Raw genomic sequence first — 16003 nt, 5'->3', positions numbered from 1 at the left:
CTGCCTATCAAGCTGACCAATATTGTCTGACTATGTCCTCCTTCTTTGCTCATCTGTATCCACCTCTTGTCTTACACTTAGACTGTAAGCTTAATGGGGTATAGGTCTGCCTTTTTGTTCGGTTAGTACAGTGCCTAGCACAGTGGAGTCATGGTCCATGACTGATGCTGCTAGGCACTATGGTAATACAAATAATGAATTATAATAAGAAGTTCCTCTGTCCTTTCTATCCATCATTTCCTTTCCTTAAATATAATCAAGGTTTCAAATTTCAAATGGAAAAAGTAGTATGAGTGCATAGTTTGTAAATAATAGTTACAGCTAGCCAAATTTTTGCCTCAAATGGGACATTTGAAAGTGGAACATCTTGGAAATTAATTTTGAAATATAACCTGGCAGTTCATCCAGTATAAACACATTATGGTAGCACACAAAATAAGTTGGATAAAGGTTTTTTAGACATTTTAAATCTTCATATATACCTCGTATGCCTCAAAACTTTAAAAAAATCATTTGGGGAATGAAGGTCCTGCAAGTGATATAACAATATTCAGTTGATTATTTCTGTATTGCAGGCAGAAGCTGAATTTACATGCCACAAAAGCCATCTCTCTGTTCAAAGATGAATGTGTCAGCAAGTATGAGACATTTTTGGACAAGGCAGAGGACTGGTTGAGGCAAGAGACTGATTCATTAGAGTTCAACATTGTGACAGCACCATGATTTTGCTGATTGCCTTTTTAAAATACTTTTTTTTTTTTTTTTTTGCTTCCAGAAAGATGCTTCATTTAAGGAAACAGTTACTGACGATCACCAGACAGTGTTTTGATATTGAAGAAGAGGTATCCAAATACCAGGACTATATAAATGAGGTATACTGGTCCTAAATTATGTCCAGTTTTTAGACTGAGTGAGCAAAGGATTCTATTCCATTTCCCTCAACAGGATAGTTTACCAAGTTCCACTTACATCTGTGCAAACCTACTGAGAGTAATAGGGCTGCACAGATGTAATAGTTTGGCCTGTAGAAGCTGTATTGCTAGTGATGTGTGAGCTGGATAGAACGCCACCTGATTCAGAGTCCAGACTGAGTTTACAGGATCAGCAGTTTAAAAAAAAACAACTGAGCAACTTCAGATGTTTTTCAGTGATTCCATCTCAATCTTTTCTATGTGGCTCCCATCACCATAATCTCTGAGCATCCTGAACATTAATGAATTTATCTTCATACATTCTTCTGAGGTTGAGACGTATTATCCCCATTTTATAGACAGGGAATTGAGGCGCAGAGACTAGCTTAAGCTCTCTTTCACTCTGTGGCAGAGTTAAACCAGGATTCTTATGTCCCAGTCTTGTGCCTGAGCATCAGAACAATGAAACCCCGCAGTGTCATTTTTACAGTCATTCTTCACAGTAAAACCACATTTTAGGAACAATATACAATTGGAAGAAACTTAAAATCTCTGCCATGAGGCCAGAATTATTGAATTTTTTAGCACTCGGACAGTTGCCATTTGGAGCGCAGATCTATTCAGAGCCACCAGAATCAGTTCAAAACCAGGTTCCTGGGGAAAAATCAGAGGCATGAAAGTGTATATCTTGCTTTCTTCTGCAGAGTCTAACCATTCATTAAAGATGTGTCAAACGTTTAAGACATTCAGACATGATATGTATTAGTCTTCATTATACAGTGTCCCCAAATACAGAAAGAAGTCTGAGGGCAAATAAACATATTTTAGTACAACAAAATTACTTTTTAAAAAAAACACAAGTGTAAAAAGGGGGGGGAATCCAGCTGATCTCCCTGAGCAAAAGTCTGAGAGGAGCAGGGTCATTACTATATTTATTAATAATGTTACTTGTGCCTAGGAGCCCCAGTCATTGATAAGATCCCTTTTATGCTAGGTACTGGACAAACATACAACAGGGAGATTGTCTCTGTTCTTGAGAGCTTACAAAGAGTAAGATGAGAGAATGCAACAGACAGACAGGAGAGAGCATGAGTCAATACTACTCAGCATGATAGGCAGCGCACAGCTGCCTAACCATAGTCATGGCTTTTGTAGGGGAATATTTCAAGGAGGGATTTGAAGATGGACATTGAAATGCACATGGCAGTTTGTTGGCCTGTGATCATGTTACTTACTTACCTTATTTATTTATTGCAGTTACAAGAAACTCTGCGACAGAAAACGTTTGCAGCTTCCACTGGGATCAAACATACAATGAATCCAATCTATCCAAGTTCAAACACTTTAGTGGAAATGACTCTTGGGTAAGAATTAGGTGGATAATTGTAATACTTTCATGTGCTTTCTATAGAGGAATTAGAGAAAATTTGTGTTTTTATTGTTGACTTAACTTGCCTTTCCATTTTTAAAGCAGTTAAGTGGCTACGGCCTAAAGGTCAGGCATTTTCTGTCGGTTACAAAAACAAACTGGTATTTCTGAATGCTGATGTACTTATGGACATGAGGGAAAAATCATACCATTCACTGTTTTCATTTATTACTTTTGTCAGATTTTGTTCTCAAGTCAACTTAATATGCTTCTCCTTTATTTTGTACACAATTGCAAGTTACTGGAAACTTCATTGTGATGAGTCACTCTAATGTTTGGGCATCTTCAGAATATTTTTTCTTCCAATTTTATTATTAAACTGTTTCTATTATACCATTTTGACACATTTATTTCATAATGAATGTAACATTAAAACTGGCATGCAATGGATAAAACTGTTTATAATCGCTGAAGACCTTTCTTTTGCTTTTTGTTATACAGTATGAAGAAACTGAAGGAGGAAATGGAAGGTGTTGTTAAAGAACTAGCTGAGAATAACCACATTTTAGAAAGGCAAATAGTCATTTTTACTTTTTGGTGTGGGGTGTTATAATTTGGTATGGAAGTTAATGGATGCAGGGAGCTAGAAAATGGGCAATTTTATCTCTTGGACAGCTGTAGTATAGACACCTGTTTCCAAATTGTTGCTCTGAGACATGTTTCAAGCTGATATGGCCACAGTTGTTGTCTTTATTTGAAAACAATGCTATTTGTTCCATTACTGTGGAAGTTAATTTGTGATGCAGGTAAAAGCACCAAGAGAGCTGAAATTACCTAGGGTCACTTAGTGGAAATAACTGTTGCTCAGAGTGGTGAATGCTGGATTTACACGGTATTTCTTGCAGTGATCCACAGGCTCGCATCTAACCTTTTTTAATTTTCAGATATCACTTTAAGTTTAATAACTATGGAATGATACCAATCTGTATTAGTCATTCTGCAGTTTTAGCATTAGCTGTAATGAAATAGCACTGAGAAAACAAGTCAATCATACTTCTTATAACCATTCTGAAACAATGCTTTCTTTAATGGCACTGAAAATGATTCTGTTCTGTCTATGCTAGCAGTCAAATCATTTTCATTCACTGGTTCAGGGGTATCCATTGCAGATGGCAGCTATTAGTAATGGGTCCATTTCCTACACAGGTGTTACGATCTGCCTAAGGCCTCCTAGTGAGTTTGTGAGTCAGTGGTAGTACTGGGCTAAGAACTCACTTGTTCCTGGTTCTCGGTCCTGTGCTTAGATCATTCAGTGACCTGTTGTATACACGATCTTCATGTGTCTCCAAGAATACTATTTTAAGAAATAAATGTGTGTTGGGGTGTGGCAAGAGGGGGGGAAGAACATAATTAAGTTATAGTTAAATGAACTCAAAAAAGAAACACATTAATTTTATTCTAGAGTAAGCGTTAATTTATTGTGTATTAAATCAAGTTTAATCAGCTAAGAATAAAATGTTTCTTTCACTTTAGATTTGGTGCTTTGACTGTGGATGGTGGCCTGCGGAATGTAGACTGTATCTAGTCAACAAAGGACCATGAAAAGACTGATCATTTTTCACAGAAAAAAAATGCTATAAGGGGCATTTAAATGCAGAAAAAGCATTCTGTACAGCAATTTTTTTCTGCAACTCTAGTATTTAACAAAATTATGTAAATATGTATATACTGTAAATATAACAATTATATCAGTTTTTTGTTAATGTTAAAATAGAATTACTGTTAAATTTTCTGACCTGGTTATAAATTTTATCCCTTCAAGGAACTATGGCAAAGGATTACGGCAATAATGCTAAATAGACATTCATTGAATGTTGACTTTTGGGTCATGATTTACTTTTGTTTCTTGAAAGAGAATTTGTGGCTTGAACTAGCTTGCATTCAGAGAAGTTATTAATAGTTTTTAAAACAGTGGTCCCGAAACTGTGGGGCAGACCCCCTTAGGGGCGTGTGGAAGAATGTTTTGGGGGCACACAGCAGGGCCCAGGTCAGTCCCCACAGGGGATGGAGTGGGAGTACCATCCAGCTGTGCAGTAATGCAGGAGGGGGGCATAGACAGATTCCATTACTGGTAAGGGGGGAGTTGCGACAGGAAAAGTCTGGGCACCACTGTTTTAAAGGGCGCTTGGGCTTCCCTTAATACCAGTGTGTTATTTCAGAACCTAGTCAATGACTCATGATCAACTACAGTACTTGAATGAAGACCATTTGATCTTGTCTTTGCATCTGTAATTCAACGTGAACAGCATGCATCTAGGACAAAGAGAGGAGATACGTTTCTTCCCCTTTGTCTACCAAGTTAATAGTCCACTTGTGTGTGAGAAAATAAATTCACAAGGTTTTTAGTCCTGTCCATGTTGGGTGCCATGTTCTCCATGATAATCATTTGGCTAAGTATTATGGGAGTTTAGTGTTGGAGTCCATAAATCACTTTGTCTTGCTTCAGTGCTAGTTTAACATCAGCAAAATAACTATTTTTTAAAAATGTAATTCTCAGAAAGGGACCAAAACCAACAAAGTACAGTGTCACAGCTTACGACTAATAAGATGTTAAACTTGGGAGGGAAAACCTAGTAATACTTTCTTACATCTGTGGTGCCCCATACTGAAGGCTTCTGGCATCTAACAAAAATTATTTGAAACCAAAAGCAGCTACTAAACAGAAAAGTTAGCACATTCAAAACCAGTAACTGCACGCAGCCCAACCCCAAATACAAAGTTAATACTACACCCTGCTCCTCCAACACTGCACAACTCAGCCCAAAACATGGAGAAGAAAACTGTCTCCTCCAAAACCTATGAAATTAAAAAGGAAGCAAATATCCTGAGTTTTGCCACTGATGTAGTCTGCTACATATTGTTGAGGAAGAGCATTCAAGGATCATGGGCCTTCTGGAGCAAAGGCCTCATTCTTTCTCTTTTGAGACAATGCCATGGATGGCCAACAGTTCCATCTCTGCCATTCCTGTTTGCAATAAGGCATGTAAGGTAACATGTAGTTTCTGAGATAGATTAGTCCTAGATTATTTCATGCTTTTTATAAGCACAGTAAAACCCTGAAGCATGCAACCAAATAAAAAGCAGCCAGTAACAGGTACACATGTGTAAGACTCAGTTTTGTGATGTTTATTCCCCTGTCTTTCTGCCCCCATCTCAGTACAGGAATAAAAATTTCAAAACATTAAAATGTATTTTATACTTAAAATAGAAATTATGAAGTTGGTGTTTCTGGTTGGTTGCTCCAGTCTTAAAGTAATATATACACTGCTTTACAGTCTCTAATACTGGGTTGCTTTCATTGCCTGTTCAAATATCATTTACCCCTACGTACGGTAAAAGATGCTCCTCAGCTTGCAAACTTTTTGGAAAAAATTGCTCTGCAAAATCGGTGCAACAATTTTGTTGCCCAAAAAAGAGAGAAAAAAAATCCATTTTTTCTGGGTTAGCCATGTCATTTAAAAGTGTTTACTTCAAAGTGTTTAAATTATGGGAATATTTTAGAGCCTGATTGTGTTAGCATGCACATGAATGACTTCATGTCGGTAATCCTGCTGAATGTTAGTAAACTTTATGTGCATAGATGTTTGAAGAATCAGGTTCTTAAATTGTACATAAATGTATATTGGAATAACAGATTATTTCTATGTTATTTTGTTCATTATTTTAAGGAATTTTAACTTTGTAAAACAAATTATATTGGTTGAAAGATTGAATTTTCAGAGAAAAGACAATTGTAAGAGGAATAGAGGAGTCTTATTTCTCTTACATAGAAGCAGTCTGAATGGGGAGAGTTAATCGTTGTAAACATAGTTTGTATGCCACAGTGTACAGTCGCTTACTATTTTCACAAGGATGAAAATGTTTAATGTTTTTTTTTCTATCATGTTGCTTCATAACATGTTCATTTTAAAACACTGCTGGTTTTAGTCTTGTAAATCCACCAATAATGTATAAAGGCTTGTTAAAATTGTTTTGAAAAAGTAATGTGTTACAAACTGGCTAATGGACTTGAAGTAATCAGTTAAGCATATTACTGATTACTTTCTTATGAAACATCCCTTATTGGCTTTAGTCCTTGATGCGTGGTGTGTGGTGTACCATGAGATTGGCTGCGTTCATACCAACTGTCATCATATTGTCAATCCTTAATATGGAAAGTATAGGTTTGCTAAGACAATTGACAGTATTATAGGGTTTTTTTCCCCCTCTGAAACTGAATTACTACTTTAGAGTTATAGTGTTAAGTAACTGATTAAAGTAATACATTAGCAAGCCCGTCTACATATTAATTGTAAAATTGCATGAGTGAATGACTTATATACATAAATACAATATCAACCATTTATTCTAAGGTGTGTCTTTAATTTCCAGGCTTCTTTTCATCATTTATTTTCATTTTGTTTTGTAAAAATTGGCTTATAATTTTCATGATATACCACTATTTCCCCCTTAAACGCAAATGAAATATAAGGAATAAAATTACAAGTTTCAAACCATTATTTAGGTTGCAGTAGCAGCAAAAATGTGCTCAGTACTGTCCTAATACAGAAAAGAGCGTTTCTGTCCTGCGCAATAATGGAAGCACTAGCATAGACTAGGTGCCAGCAGCAACAAACTTTTTCACCACTGTATTGTTTAAACTTGTTCTGAGCAGTGTGGGTGTGCACATGTTGTGTCCCCTCAGTGCTCATCCTACTGATACCTTTTCTGCACAGGAGCTCCCACTGAATCTTGCTAATTCCGTAGCAGAAGTTTTAAGAAAAAGGTCACTGTAGACACAGTATGTGGGACTTCATAAAATACCTACAGGGTATAATGCTACAGCATGGATTACAAAAGGCGGCAGGAGACACTTCACTCATAAACATTTTAAAAAGTTGAACAAGCCTTGAAAGGGAGTAAAAGTGAAACAAGGAACAAACAAGCTAGACAAACTGGTTTGGGTAAAATTAGAACCAGTCTCTAGCCAATTCTGAAACAGCTCGCTCTTTCATTTAAGTTTGACTGCTAAGTATTCCAATACATAATTTTCATGCATGTTTCCTACCTCTCACTTTCTGATTTTGATTATTTTTGATGGATGTATTAACTGTAATAGTTCCAAAAAAGACTAATCTCCAACCAACCAACCTGAGACTAATCGTTTAATTGAAGCAGAGAGGAAAGGTATCAACCCTTAGCCCTAGTGCTTTCCAAAAAGCATTATTGTATACAGAGGAGACTAGGGTAACAGAGGAGACTAGGGTCTGGTCTATGCAAAAAGGTTTACCACCACAGCTGTGCTGGTTAGGAGTGTGAAAAAATCACAACCTAACGAACATTGCTATGTGGGCAAAAGCCCTAGTGTAGATGCAGTTCTACCAGCAAAAAAATCCCTTTACCTATATTGCTTATTTCATGCATGGAACTCTTGCCCGTATAAGCTATATTTCCACTTCAAGAATTTGCCAGAGTAGCTATACTAGCAAAAAATCTAGTTTCAACAAGATCTAAGCATGCATGGAAGAACCTCTGCAGTACTGTAGCAAGGTCATGTAGCAACTGCTTTAGTTAAGGTTACAAAAGTTACTGTAAACCTCCTTTTTCAGTCATTCAAACTTTCTAAAAGCTTTGCGTCTTGAACTGAAGTTTTTCATGTTTAGTGCCAACACAAAGTTTATTTTGATTAACTGAAGCACACTTCAATCAAATCTGAGTTCTGTAGAGTTTAAAAAGCAAGTTTTCCTATTTAATAATAGTGTGACTTACTTGTATCACAAAAACAGATGAACTGTTACATGTGAAACTTTGTATGGCTATAGACCTTGCTCTGCAATGTACATGATTCACTACAGTTTAGAAATATGGGGTGAAAAAATTAGAGTTGTTGCTGTTTAAAATTTGCCCAGCTACTCATATTAAACACAGCTAAATTCTGAGTTATAATTTAGCTTACCAATAAAATCCCTAGTCCCTTACTTGCTAAAAACCAGTGTGGGCATTTTTTCAAAAGTTTAAAGGAATCCCAGAACTTGGAAAAGGGATCTCCCTCCTGGACTACTCCAGTATTCTCCACCAAACTACTTTTGCCCATGGCTTGGGGCACATTGGGACATTTTGCTATAAGGTAAAGCTTCTCTGTGCAGGACACAGCTTTCTGAGCTATGAGTCCAAGACTGTGGCACAAACTTTCAAAAGAACTTATCAGAAACCTTAGCACCTTCCCCTCTAAGTGCCACTTCTTCCACCTTGTCTTCTCTAATAAACATGTACATTAAACAAACAAACTCTATCAAAATGAAATACTGCACTGCACAAAATTCTCTGGGGGAAGAGGTTGAGAGCGAGAGAACAAACTACATAAGACAGACCTTAGTCATGTTCAATGTACTACTGGATCGCGCTCACGTACTATGGGGATGAGGGCGGGTGGTATAAGGGTCTATTATGGTATAGTGGTAACTGGGCCATAGTTAAGATCACATTATAGTTTTAAGAGGAATTTTAAACTTGTATTTGTAAAAATCTCAAAAATGGCAAAAAATACAAACTTTGAGCATTTTGAAATTTTCATGGTGGTTTGATAAAAAGATGAATTGATACAGAAAGATTAAAAAATCATCCTTTCTGGTGATTTTATACACAAGATTGTCCCACTTTTCTTTGTACCCCTTTTGCAAGAAACCTAAAATACTATGCAATCTGTCTTTTGGGTACATTTTTGTTCCTTGTGTATTGATTCTCACGAAAGCTTATGCTCAAATAAATTTGTTAGTCTCTAAGATGCCACAAGTACTCCTTTTCTTTTTGCGAATACAGACTAACATGGCTGCTACTCTGAAACCTGACAGTAGTGTGTGTCTATAGAATATTTTATTTCTATTTAGTCATAACACAAGATATGTCAAATTTTAATTTGGTGACATTCGCTCTGGGAAGGAGAACTTTCCTGAGCTGGGAAAGAGGAGAGCAGGAGTTTGTATTGTCAATTTTAAGTGCTCTTGCAATTCACTACCCTTATGATTGACTACACCCACAAACCCCAACCTAGAAGACAGGGAAGAGGTGTTGAAACTCTTCCCCCTCGCCCTCTGCAAGCAGAGAATCTAGGTCTCTACTATGACAAACCCCAATCTTGTCCACTACATCACACAGTTTCCTTTCAGAGTGAGTAAACCAGATTTCCTTTTCCTCTCTGTAACTACTGTAAACCACACTCCTCTCCCAGAGCCAAGTATAGAATCCAGGATTCCTGATTGCCAATATTCTACTACTGACTGGTAAACAGTTGTGTAATCCATTGTTAGTGTGTGTCAATTCCTCTTCCAGTGGCTGTTCTATAACAGGACTAGTAATTACTGTATTTCTGTAGCTCAAAAAGTAAAGGCCTAAGCTAGGGATCTGAAGGTCAAAGAATTCAAATCCTGCTGCTGGACTATGTGAAGGCTGGCATGGTCACATGTGATTCATACAGTAAAAAGATGCCTTTAAAACAGGTTTGTACCTAAAAACTATGACAAACTGTAAATTATGGTATGGATCGCCAAAATGCATGTTTTGCATTTCACCTCTATCTCTCTCACTTTGCTTGTAGCCCATTGGTCAAAGTACGTGTTGTGTCCCCTCAGTGCCCAACCCAGGGAGGATGAGAGTCTGTAACAATTCTCATCATGAGAATGTGGCTTATCAGCACAAGCCATAAAGACTCATGCTTTTAGCTCTGAAAGTTGTTTCAATCACTGGTGTTGGCCACATGGCAGCCATCATACTTTCAGGTGTCCATAGTAGTATGTTTGAAGGTTGAGAGGAATGCTTCATACTGGCGGAGAAGGGGGAGAGCAACCGGCAGACCTCAGGGTATAATGCAGATGTGTGCATGCTGGAGCTGCTGCTGGCTGTATCCAGGTTCTGGAAGTCCACAACAGGCTGTGAAGTGTTTCAGTAAGTGAATGATTACACAGACTCCTTCTCAGAAGTTCCCTCCAGATGACAGGTTATATCAGGGGTGAGCAAACTACGGCCTGCGGGCCACAACCGGCCTGCCAGCCGTTTTAATCCGGCCCTCTAACTCCCACTGGTGACCAGGATGTGGGGCTTGCCCCACTCCAGCCGGGGAGCAGAGTTGGGGGCCGCTCCACGTGGCTCCCAGAAGCAGCCGCATGGCCCCCCCTCTGGGACTCCAGCCGGGGAGCAGGGTTGGGAGCCGAGCCATGCGGCTCCCGGAAGCAGTAGCATGGCCCCCCCTCCAGCTCCTATGTCATAGGGGCAGTTAGAGGCCTTCATCCTGCATGCTGCTCCCGCCTCAAGAGCCGCCCCTGCATCTCCCATTGGCTGGGAACCGCAGCCAATGGGAGCTGCAGGGGTGCTGTCTGTGGACGTGCAGAGGTACCAGACAGCACCACGCATAGAAGCCTCCTCCTGGGGCTCAGAGCTAAGAGTGCAGGGTCTGGGAGAGAGTTATGGTGCGGGAGGGGGCTCAGGGTTGGGATGCAGGATCCGGAAGGGTGTTAGGGTGCGGGAGTGGGCTGGGGTTAGGGGTGCAGGGTCTGGGTGGGAGTTAGGGTGCGGGAGTGGGCTGGGGGTGCAGTCTCTCGGAGGGAGTTAGGGTGCAGGAGCAGGCTGGGGATGGGGGGGTCTGGCCAGGAGTTAGGGTGCGGGAGGGGGTTCAGGGCTGGGGCAGGGGTGCGGAGCACTTACCTGGAGTAGCTCCCATTTGGTGTGGGGTGTGCAGGTGCAGGGAGTTCAGGTGGCTCATATTTAGCTTGTGACCCCCAGATCCCTTTCTGCAGTACTCCTACCTAGGCAGTCATTTCCCATTTTTTGTGCGTGCAGCTGATTGTTCCTTCCTAAGTGGCGTACTTTGCATTTGTCCTTATTGTATTTCATCCTATTTACTTCAGACCGTTTCTCTAGTTTTTCCAGATCATTTTGAATTTTAAATTTTGAATTTGTAATGAAAGAGTGTCATGAAGCAGAGGCACAAGGAGGTAGAGTTAAAGTTGCAACATTCATTTTAACTGGCTTCTTGACTTTGAAGGGCTTAACTCTAATGCTGCTTCAAGTGCCTACGTAGGAGACGCTCAAAAATAAGGTGTTTCAGTCTCCACTGCTTCCTGCTCCGCTAGCTTGCAAAAGATTAAGCACAGACCTCATAAAAAAATACATATATTAAAAAATCTCAAACTTTGTGTAATGCTCTGTGATTGATGAACCCAGCCACCGTTGACCAAAGCTGCCAGAATGTAATTGTCCTTGACCAATATACTTAAATTGCATTTTTGTCCTGTAGTTTTCAAAGCATTTTAAAAAAAAAAGCAAAGAAGTGTTATTAGCATATTGCAGAGCACAATAAAAAAGAAGAGACATATGAAGCAATTTGCTGGAGATGCAAGCTGATCTAGGAGATAACTCATGGGTTTAGCACAACAGAAAGATGGGCTTTGTTTCCAGCTCTGCTACAAAATTCCTCTGTGACGGTGAGAAGTCCCTTAGGCTCCCTGAGGTACAAAGAGGTTATCTGTAAATAAGAGTAATATTTGACTCCCACCACACTCCCCAGCAGTTTCTGGGAAGCACAGAAAATTAAGAGTAGGAGTGTAAGTAATAAGACTAGAATTCAGAAATTCTTGGTGTCCAGCCCTGGGGAGGATATCCATTCTATTCAATATTAACAAACAGAATTGTTTAGTGACAGGGTTGCATCATAACACAGCTTTGTCAAACTTGGACATTAATGCAAAACTTTAACAGTGACTTCATATGCTTTTATATACATTGTATGACAGATTAGCATACTGTCTGTCTGACTGTCACACATTCCAAACATTTGGGAAGTTATTCTGAGTTAGCACTACTGAAGTTACTGTCAAGGTTTTGGATTAGACTGCAACTTTGACAGAGTTAAGATGTGAATTGTTTTTGGGTATCTGTTGGAGATTGAAGTGAAAGCTTTAAGGAGCATTAGAAGATGTTATCAACAGTGATCAGGCACTGTGAAGGTGGAAAGGAATGCATGAGTTTTCCCCCTTAACTTATCTCTTTGTATTTAATATTTTGGGTTGCTGGGGTGTGTCCCCTCCTGACACAACCTTACCCGTCACTAAATGTAGTTTTTGTTTGTTAATTGTCTAGTTTTTTTTTTTTTTATAATGTGTTGGTGTATCTCAATGGATAGCTCCTCAGATTCAGGGAAATGAGGATCTGTACGTGCTGGGGAATCGCAGGGAGAAACAGTGATTATGAAGTTGCTTCTATGTCAACCTGACAGAAGAATATGAGAGGCTTATGCCTTAGTAATATCCTTGTGTGTGTAAGATTTTACCTTCATTTAAGTTACTGTAAGTAAACATGCAAAGAGCAATCCTCCAAGTTTAGCAGTGACAATATGACCCAGGGAATAGAAATTGTATGGCAGGCCATGAATGCTCACAAAATTGAGGCTGGGGGTGAGGGCTCCGGCGTGCAGCCAGAAATGAGGAGTTCAGGGTGCGGGTGGGGGCTCCGAGCTGGGGAGTGGGGTGTATCAGAGGGTAAGGGCTCCGGCTGGGGGTGTGGGCTCTGGGGTGGGTCTGGGGATAAGGAGTTTGTGGTGTAGGAGGGTGCGCAAGGCTGGGTCCGAGGGGTTTGGAGGGCAGGAGGGGGATCAGGGTTGGGGCAGGGGGCTGGGGTGTGGGAAGGGGCACAGGCTTCGGCTGGGGGGTGTGGGCTCTGGGGTGGGGCTGGGGTGCAGGAGGGTGCTCTGGGCTGGGATTGAGGGGTTCAGAAGGCAGGAGGGGGATCAAGACTGGGGCAGGGGGTTGGGGCAGGGGGAGAGGCTCAGGGGTGCAGGCTCTGGTTTGTGCTTACCTCGAGCGGCTCCCAGAAGCAGCGGCATGTCCAGGGGCAGATTTACCATGAAACACACAGTGCCCTGGCACAGGGCCAGGCACTCGGGCAGCTCAGCACAGGCGTACCCCCTCTGGGGGGGCTGCTCCATGGGATGGGGGCTATGGGAAACAGGAGAGGAGGGAGGGAGGCTCCCCTGCAGCTTCAGGGAACCAGGCGGGAGGTGCGGGTAGTGGGAGCGCTGCGAATGCAGGCCGGAGGATTCAGGAGAAGCACAGGGCAGCCGCTTCTCTCTGGCTGCGTGGCTGCCCCTGCTCCTCCTGAGTCCTCCAGCCCATGCTTGCAGGGCCGGATTCAGAAAGGGGGTGGGGCTTTAGGGGCTGCAGCCCTCGACTCTGGGGCCCACTAAGCCCTGGGCTGCAGCCCGTAAAGCCCTTGCGTTCCAGTCCTGCCTGGTGGAGGGTCGGGGTGGAGGCGGCTCTGAGAATCATGGCCAATGGGAGCTGCGGGAGGTGGTGCATGCGGGGCAAGCACAGGACCACACGGAGCCACCTGAACTTCCTCCACCTGCACCACCGCACCAAACGGGAGATGCCACAGGTAGGTGCTCCGCACCCCATCCCCCTGGCCAGATGCCCCATCCCCAGCCTGTTCCTGCACCTTAACTCCCTCCTAGACCCTGCACTCCCAATCCTGAGCCCCCTCCCGCACCCTACCTCCCACCCAGACCCTGCAGCCCCAGCCCGCTCCCACACCTTAACTCCCTCCTAGACCCTGCACTCCCAATCCTGAGCCCCCTCCCGCACCCTACCTCCCACCCAGACCCTGCAGCCCCAGTCCGCTCCCACACCATAACTCCCTCCTAGACCCTGCACTCCCAATCCTGAGCCCCCTCCCGCACCCTACCTCCCACCCAGACCCTGCAGCCCCAGTCCGCTCCCACACCCTAACTCCCTCCTAGACCCTGCACTCCCAATCCTGAGCCCCCTCCCGCACCCTACCTCCCACCCAGACCCTGCAGCCCCAGTCCGCTCCCACACCTTAACTCCCTCCTAGACCCTGCACTCCCAATCCTGAGCCCCCTCCTGCACCCTACCTCCCACCCAGACCCTGCAGCCCCAGTCCGCTCCCACACCTTAACTCCCTCCTAGACCCTGCACCCCCAACCCTGAGCCCCAGAAGGAGAATGCAGGAAAAAAATGAAAAAAGAGGGCAGGGGGAAGGAAGATGAAGCTGAGCACAGGGCCGCACTAACTCTAAATCCACCACTGGGCATTTCCCTTCTCCTGCTTCTCCCTGAGGCACAGCCCGGCGGCACTGCACGCTGCCCCGTCCGCAGGCACCGCCCCGGCAGCTCCCATTGGCTTTGGCTCCCGGCCAATGGGAGCTGCAGGGGCGGTGCTTGGGGCGCGGGCAGCCTGCAGAGCGGAGGCCCCTGACTGCCCCTATGACGTAGGAGCCGGAGGGGGGGTGGGGGACCATGCAGCTGCTTCCAGGACCCTCCCGTGGCGCGGCCCCGGACCCTGCTCCCTGACTGCGGCGCCGGAGGGGGCAAGCCCCAGACCCCACCCCCCAGTGGGAGCCAGAGGGCCGGATTAAAGCGGCTGGCGGGCCGGATACGTCTCCAGGTCCCTTCCAGTCCTAGGCGTCTAGATGGTCACGTGCCATTTTTCTGGTCGGAGAGTCCTCGGCCCTCTCCTGCCCTCTGCACGGTGCCGTCTGTTCATTCCCCTTCCGAGGCTGAACAGCCCATCGCAGAGACTGACACGAGTAAACCGGGTCCCTGCCCTCCAGCTGCTCCGCTCCCACCAGCAGGGCCGGGCAGAGCAGGGAGGGGGGCTCTGTGACACCGGATCCGGCCGCCGTCTCCGAGCGCTGCCCTGGCTGTGGTGACACCTGATTCCCGGGGAGGAGGCAGCGTGGGACACGACCCCCCCCCCACACACACACACTCCCCTGGGCACTGGCAGAGGGGCCCTGTGACCCCAGTCCCGCCTCCCAGCCCAGGCGCTGGCAGAGGATGGACGGGGCTCGGCCCTGGTCTGCTCAGCGCCCGCCCTGGGCAGGTGCCGCCACAGGCTGCGCGGTGCCTCCTGCCTGGGCGGCTGCAGCCGGGCGAGCCCAGGCGGCGCGTCCTGCCTGAGGCGCCTCCCGAAGCTGCGGGCTGCGCATGGCGGCGGCGGCCCCCGAGCCCCGCGGGCTCCCGCGGGCGAAGAGGAGGAGGCTGCCGCGAGTGCCGGTGGTGAGGGCGCCCCGGGCGGCCGGGCCCCCCGCGCTGCCGGCCCTGGAGCTCTTCATGCCGCTGGGGGAGCAGCCGCCGCCGCAGCCCTGCGCGGGCAGAGCCGCAGCCCCGGGCCCGCTCTGCGGCCGCCGGCGACCCGGCCCGCAGCGCCCCCGCCACGTTCGGACCATCTTCGAGCCCGAGCCCGAAGGGCAGCGGCACCGCTTCAGGCTGCAGGAGGCGGTGAGGACCTGGTGCGACCTCTGCTGCCACTTCATCTTCTCCCAGAGCCTGCGGTGCGCGGGTGAGAGCCTCCCCCCCCTCCAGCGCTGGTGGCCTCCCTCGCCCTCTCCCCTGCCCTTGGCGTCTTCTCTCTTCCCCCTTCCCCCGTCTTGTCCTGCCTCCTCTTCTCCTTCTGCTTTTCTCACCCCCTCTTCTCCAGTGGTCTCAGCTTTCCTCCTTCCCCCCTTCTCCTCCTTTCTGTTCCCCTCCTTCCCCCGCCAGGGACAGGGCGATGTTGGGTTAGAGCCATGTTCAAACAAAACTCCATGGTCTAGGTCTGTACCTCGCCTTGCACAGGGCCTTTGAACATGGCTGGGTACCTGACATGAACCAGCTAAAGCTGACTGGGAACCTAGT

General features: G+C 44.9%; 2 protein-coding genes across 4 annotated transcripts in view; both read left to right on the top strand.

Annotated features, from left to right (window-relative positions):
• Nucleotides 1-6685, top strand: part of TBK1 (TANK binding kinase 1) — a 55754-nt gene extending 49069 nt beyond the window's left edge. For all 3 annotated transcript variants that reach the window (XM_084636091.1, XM_084636089.1, XM_084636090.1), the window contains 5 exons: nt 576-677; nt 776-872; nt 2169-2275; nt 2782-2853; nt 3814-6685. In XM_084636091.1, the coding sequence (XP_084492217.1) occupies nt 576-677; nt 776-872; nt 2169-2275; nt 2782-2853; nt 3814-3865 (430 nt within the window). In that variant the 3' untranslated portion in view covers nt 3866-6685. The remainder of the gene's footprint in view (nt 1-575; nt 678-775; nt 873-2168; nt 2276-2781; nt 2854-3813) is intronic.
• A 7971-nt stretch (nt 6686-14656) lies between these two features.
• RASSF3 (Ras association domain family member 3) overlaps nt 14657-16003 on the top strand; it is a 169947-nt gene continuing 168600 nt past the window's right edge. Inside the window, exon 1 of the mRNA XM_084639889.1 lies at nt 14657-15668. Within this exon, the coding sequence (XP_084496015.1) occupies nt 15314-15668 (355 nt within the window). The 5' untranslated portion in view covers nt 14657-15313. The remainder of the gene's footprint in view (nt 15669-16003) is intronic.

The sequence above is a fragment of the Lepidochelys olivacea genome, assembly GCF_965140295.1.
Source record: "Lepidochelys olivacea isolate rLepOli2 genome assembly, chromosome: 1".
Classification (NCBI taxonomy): Eukaryota; Metazoa; Chordata; order Testudines; family Cheloniidae; genus Lepidochelys; species Lepidochelys olivacea.
Note: the sequence above shows the minus strand (reverse complement) of the source record. Positions and strands in the feature narration are given on the sequence as shown.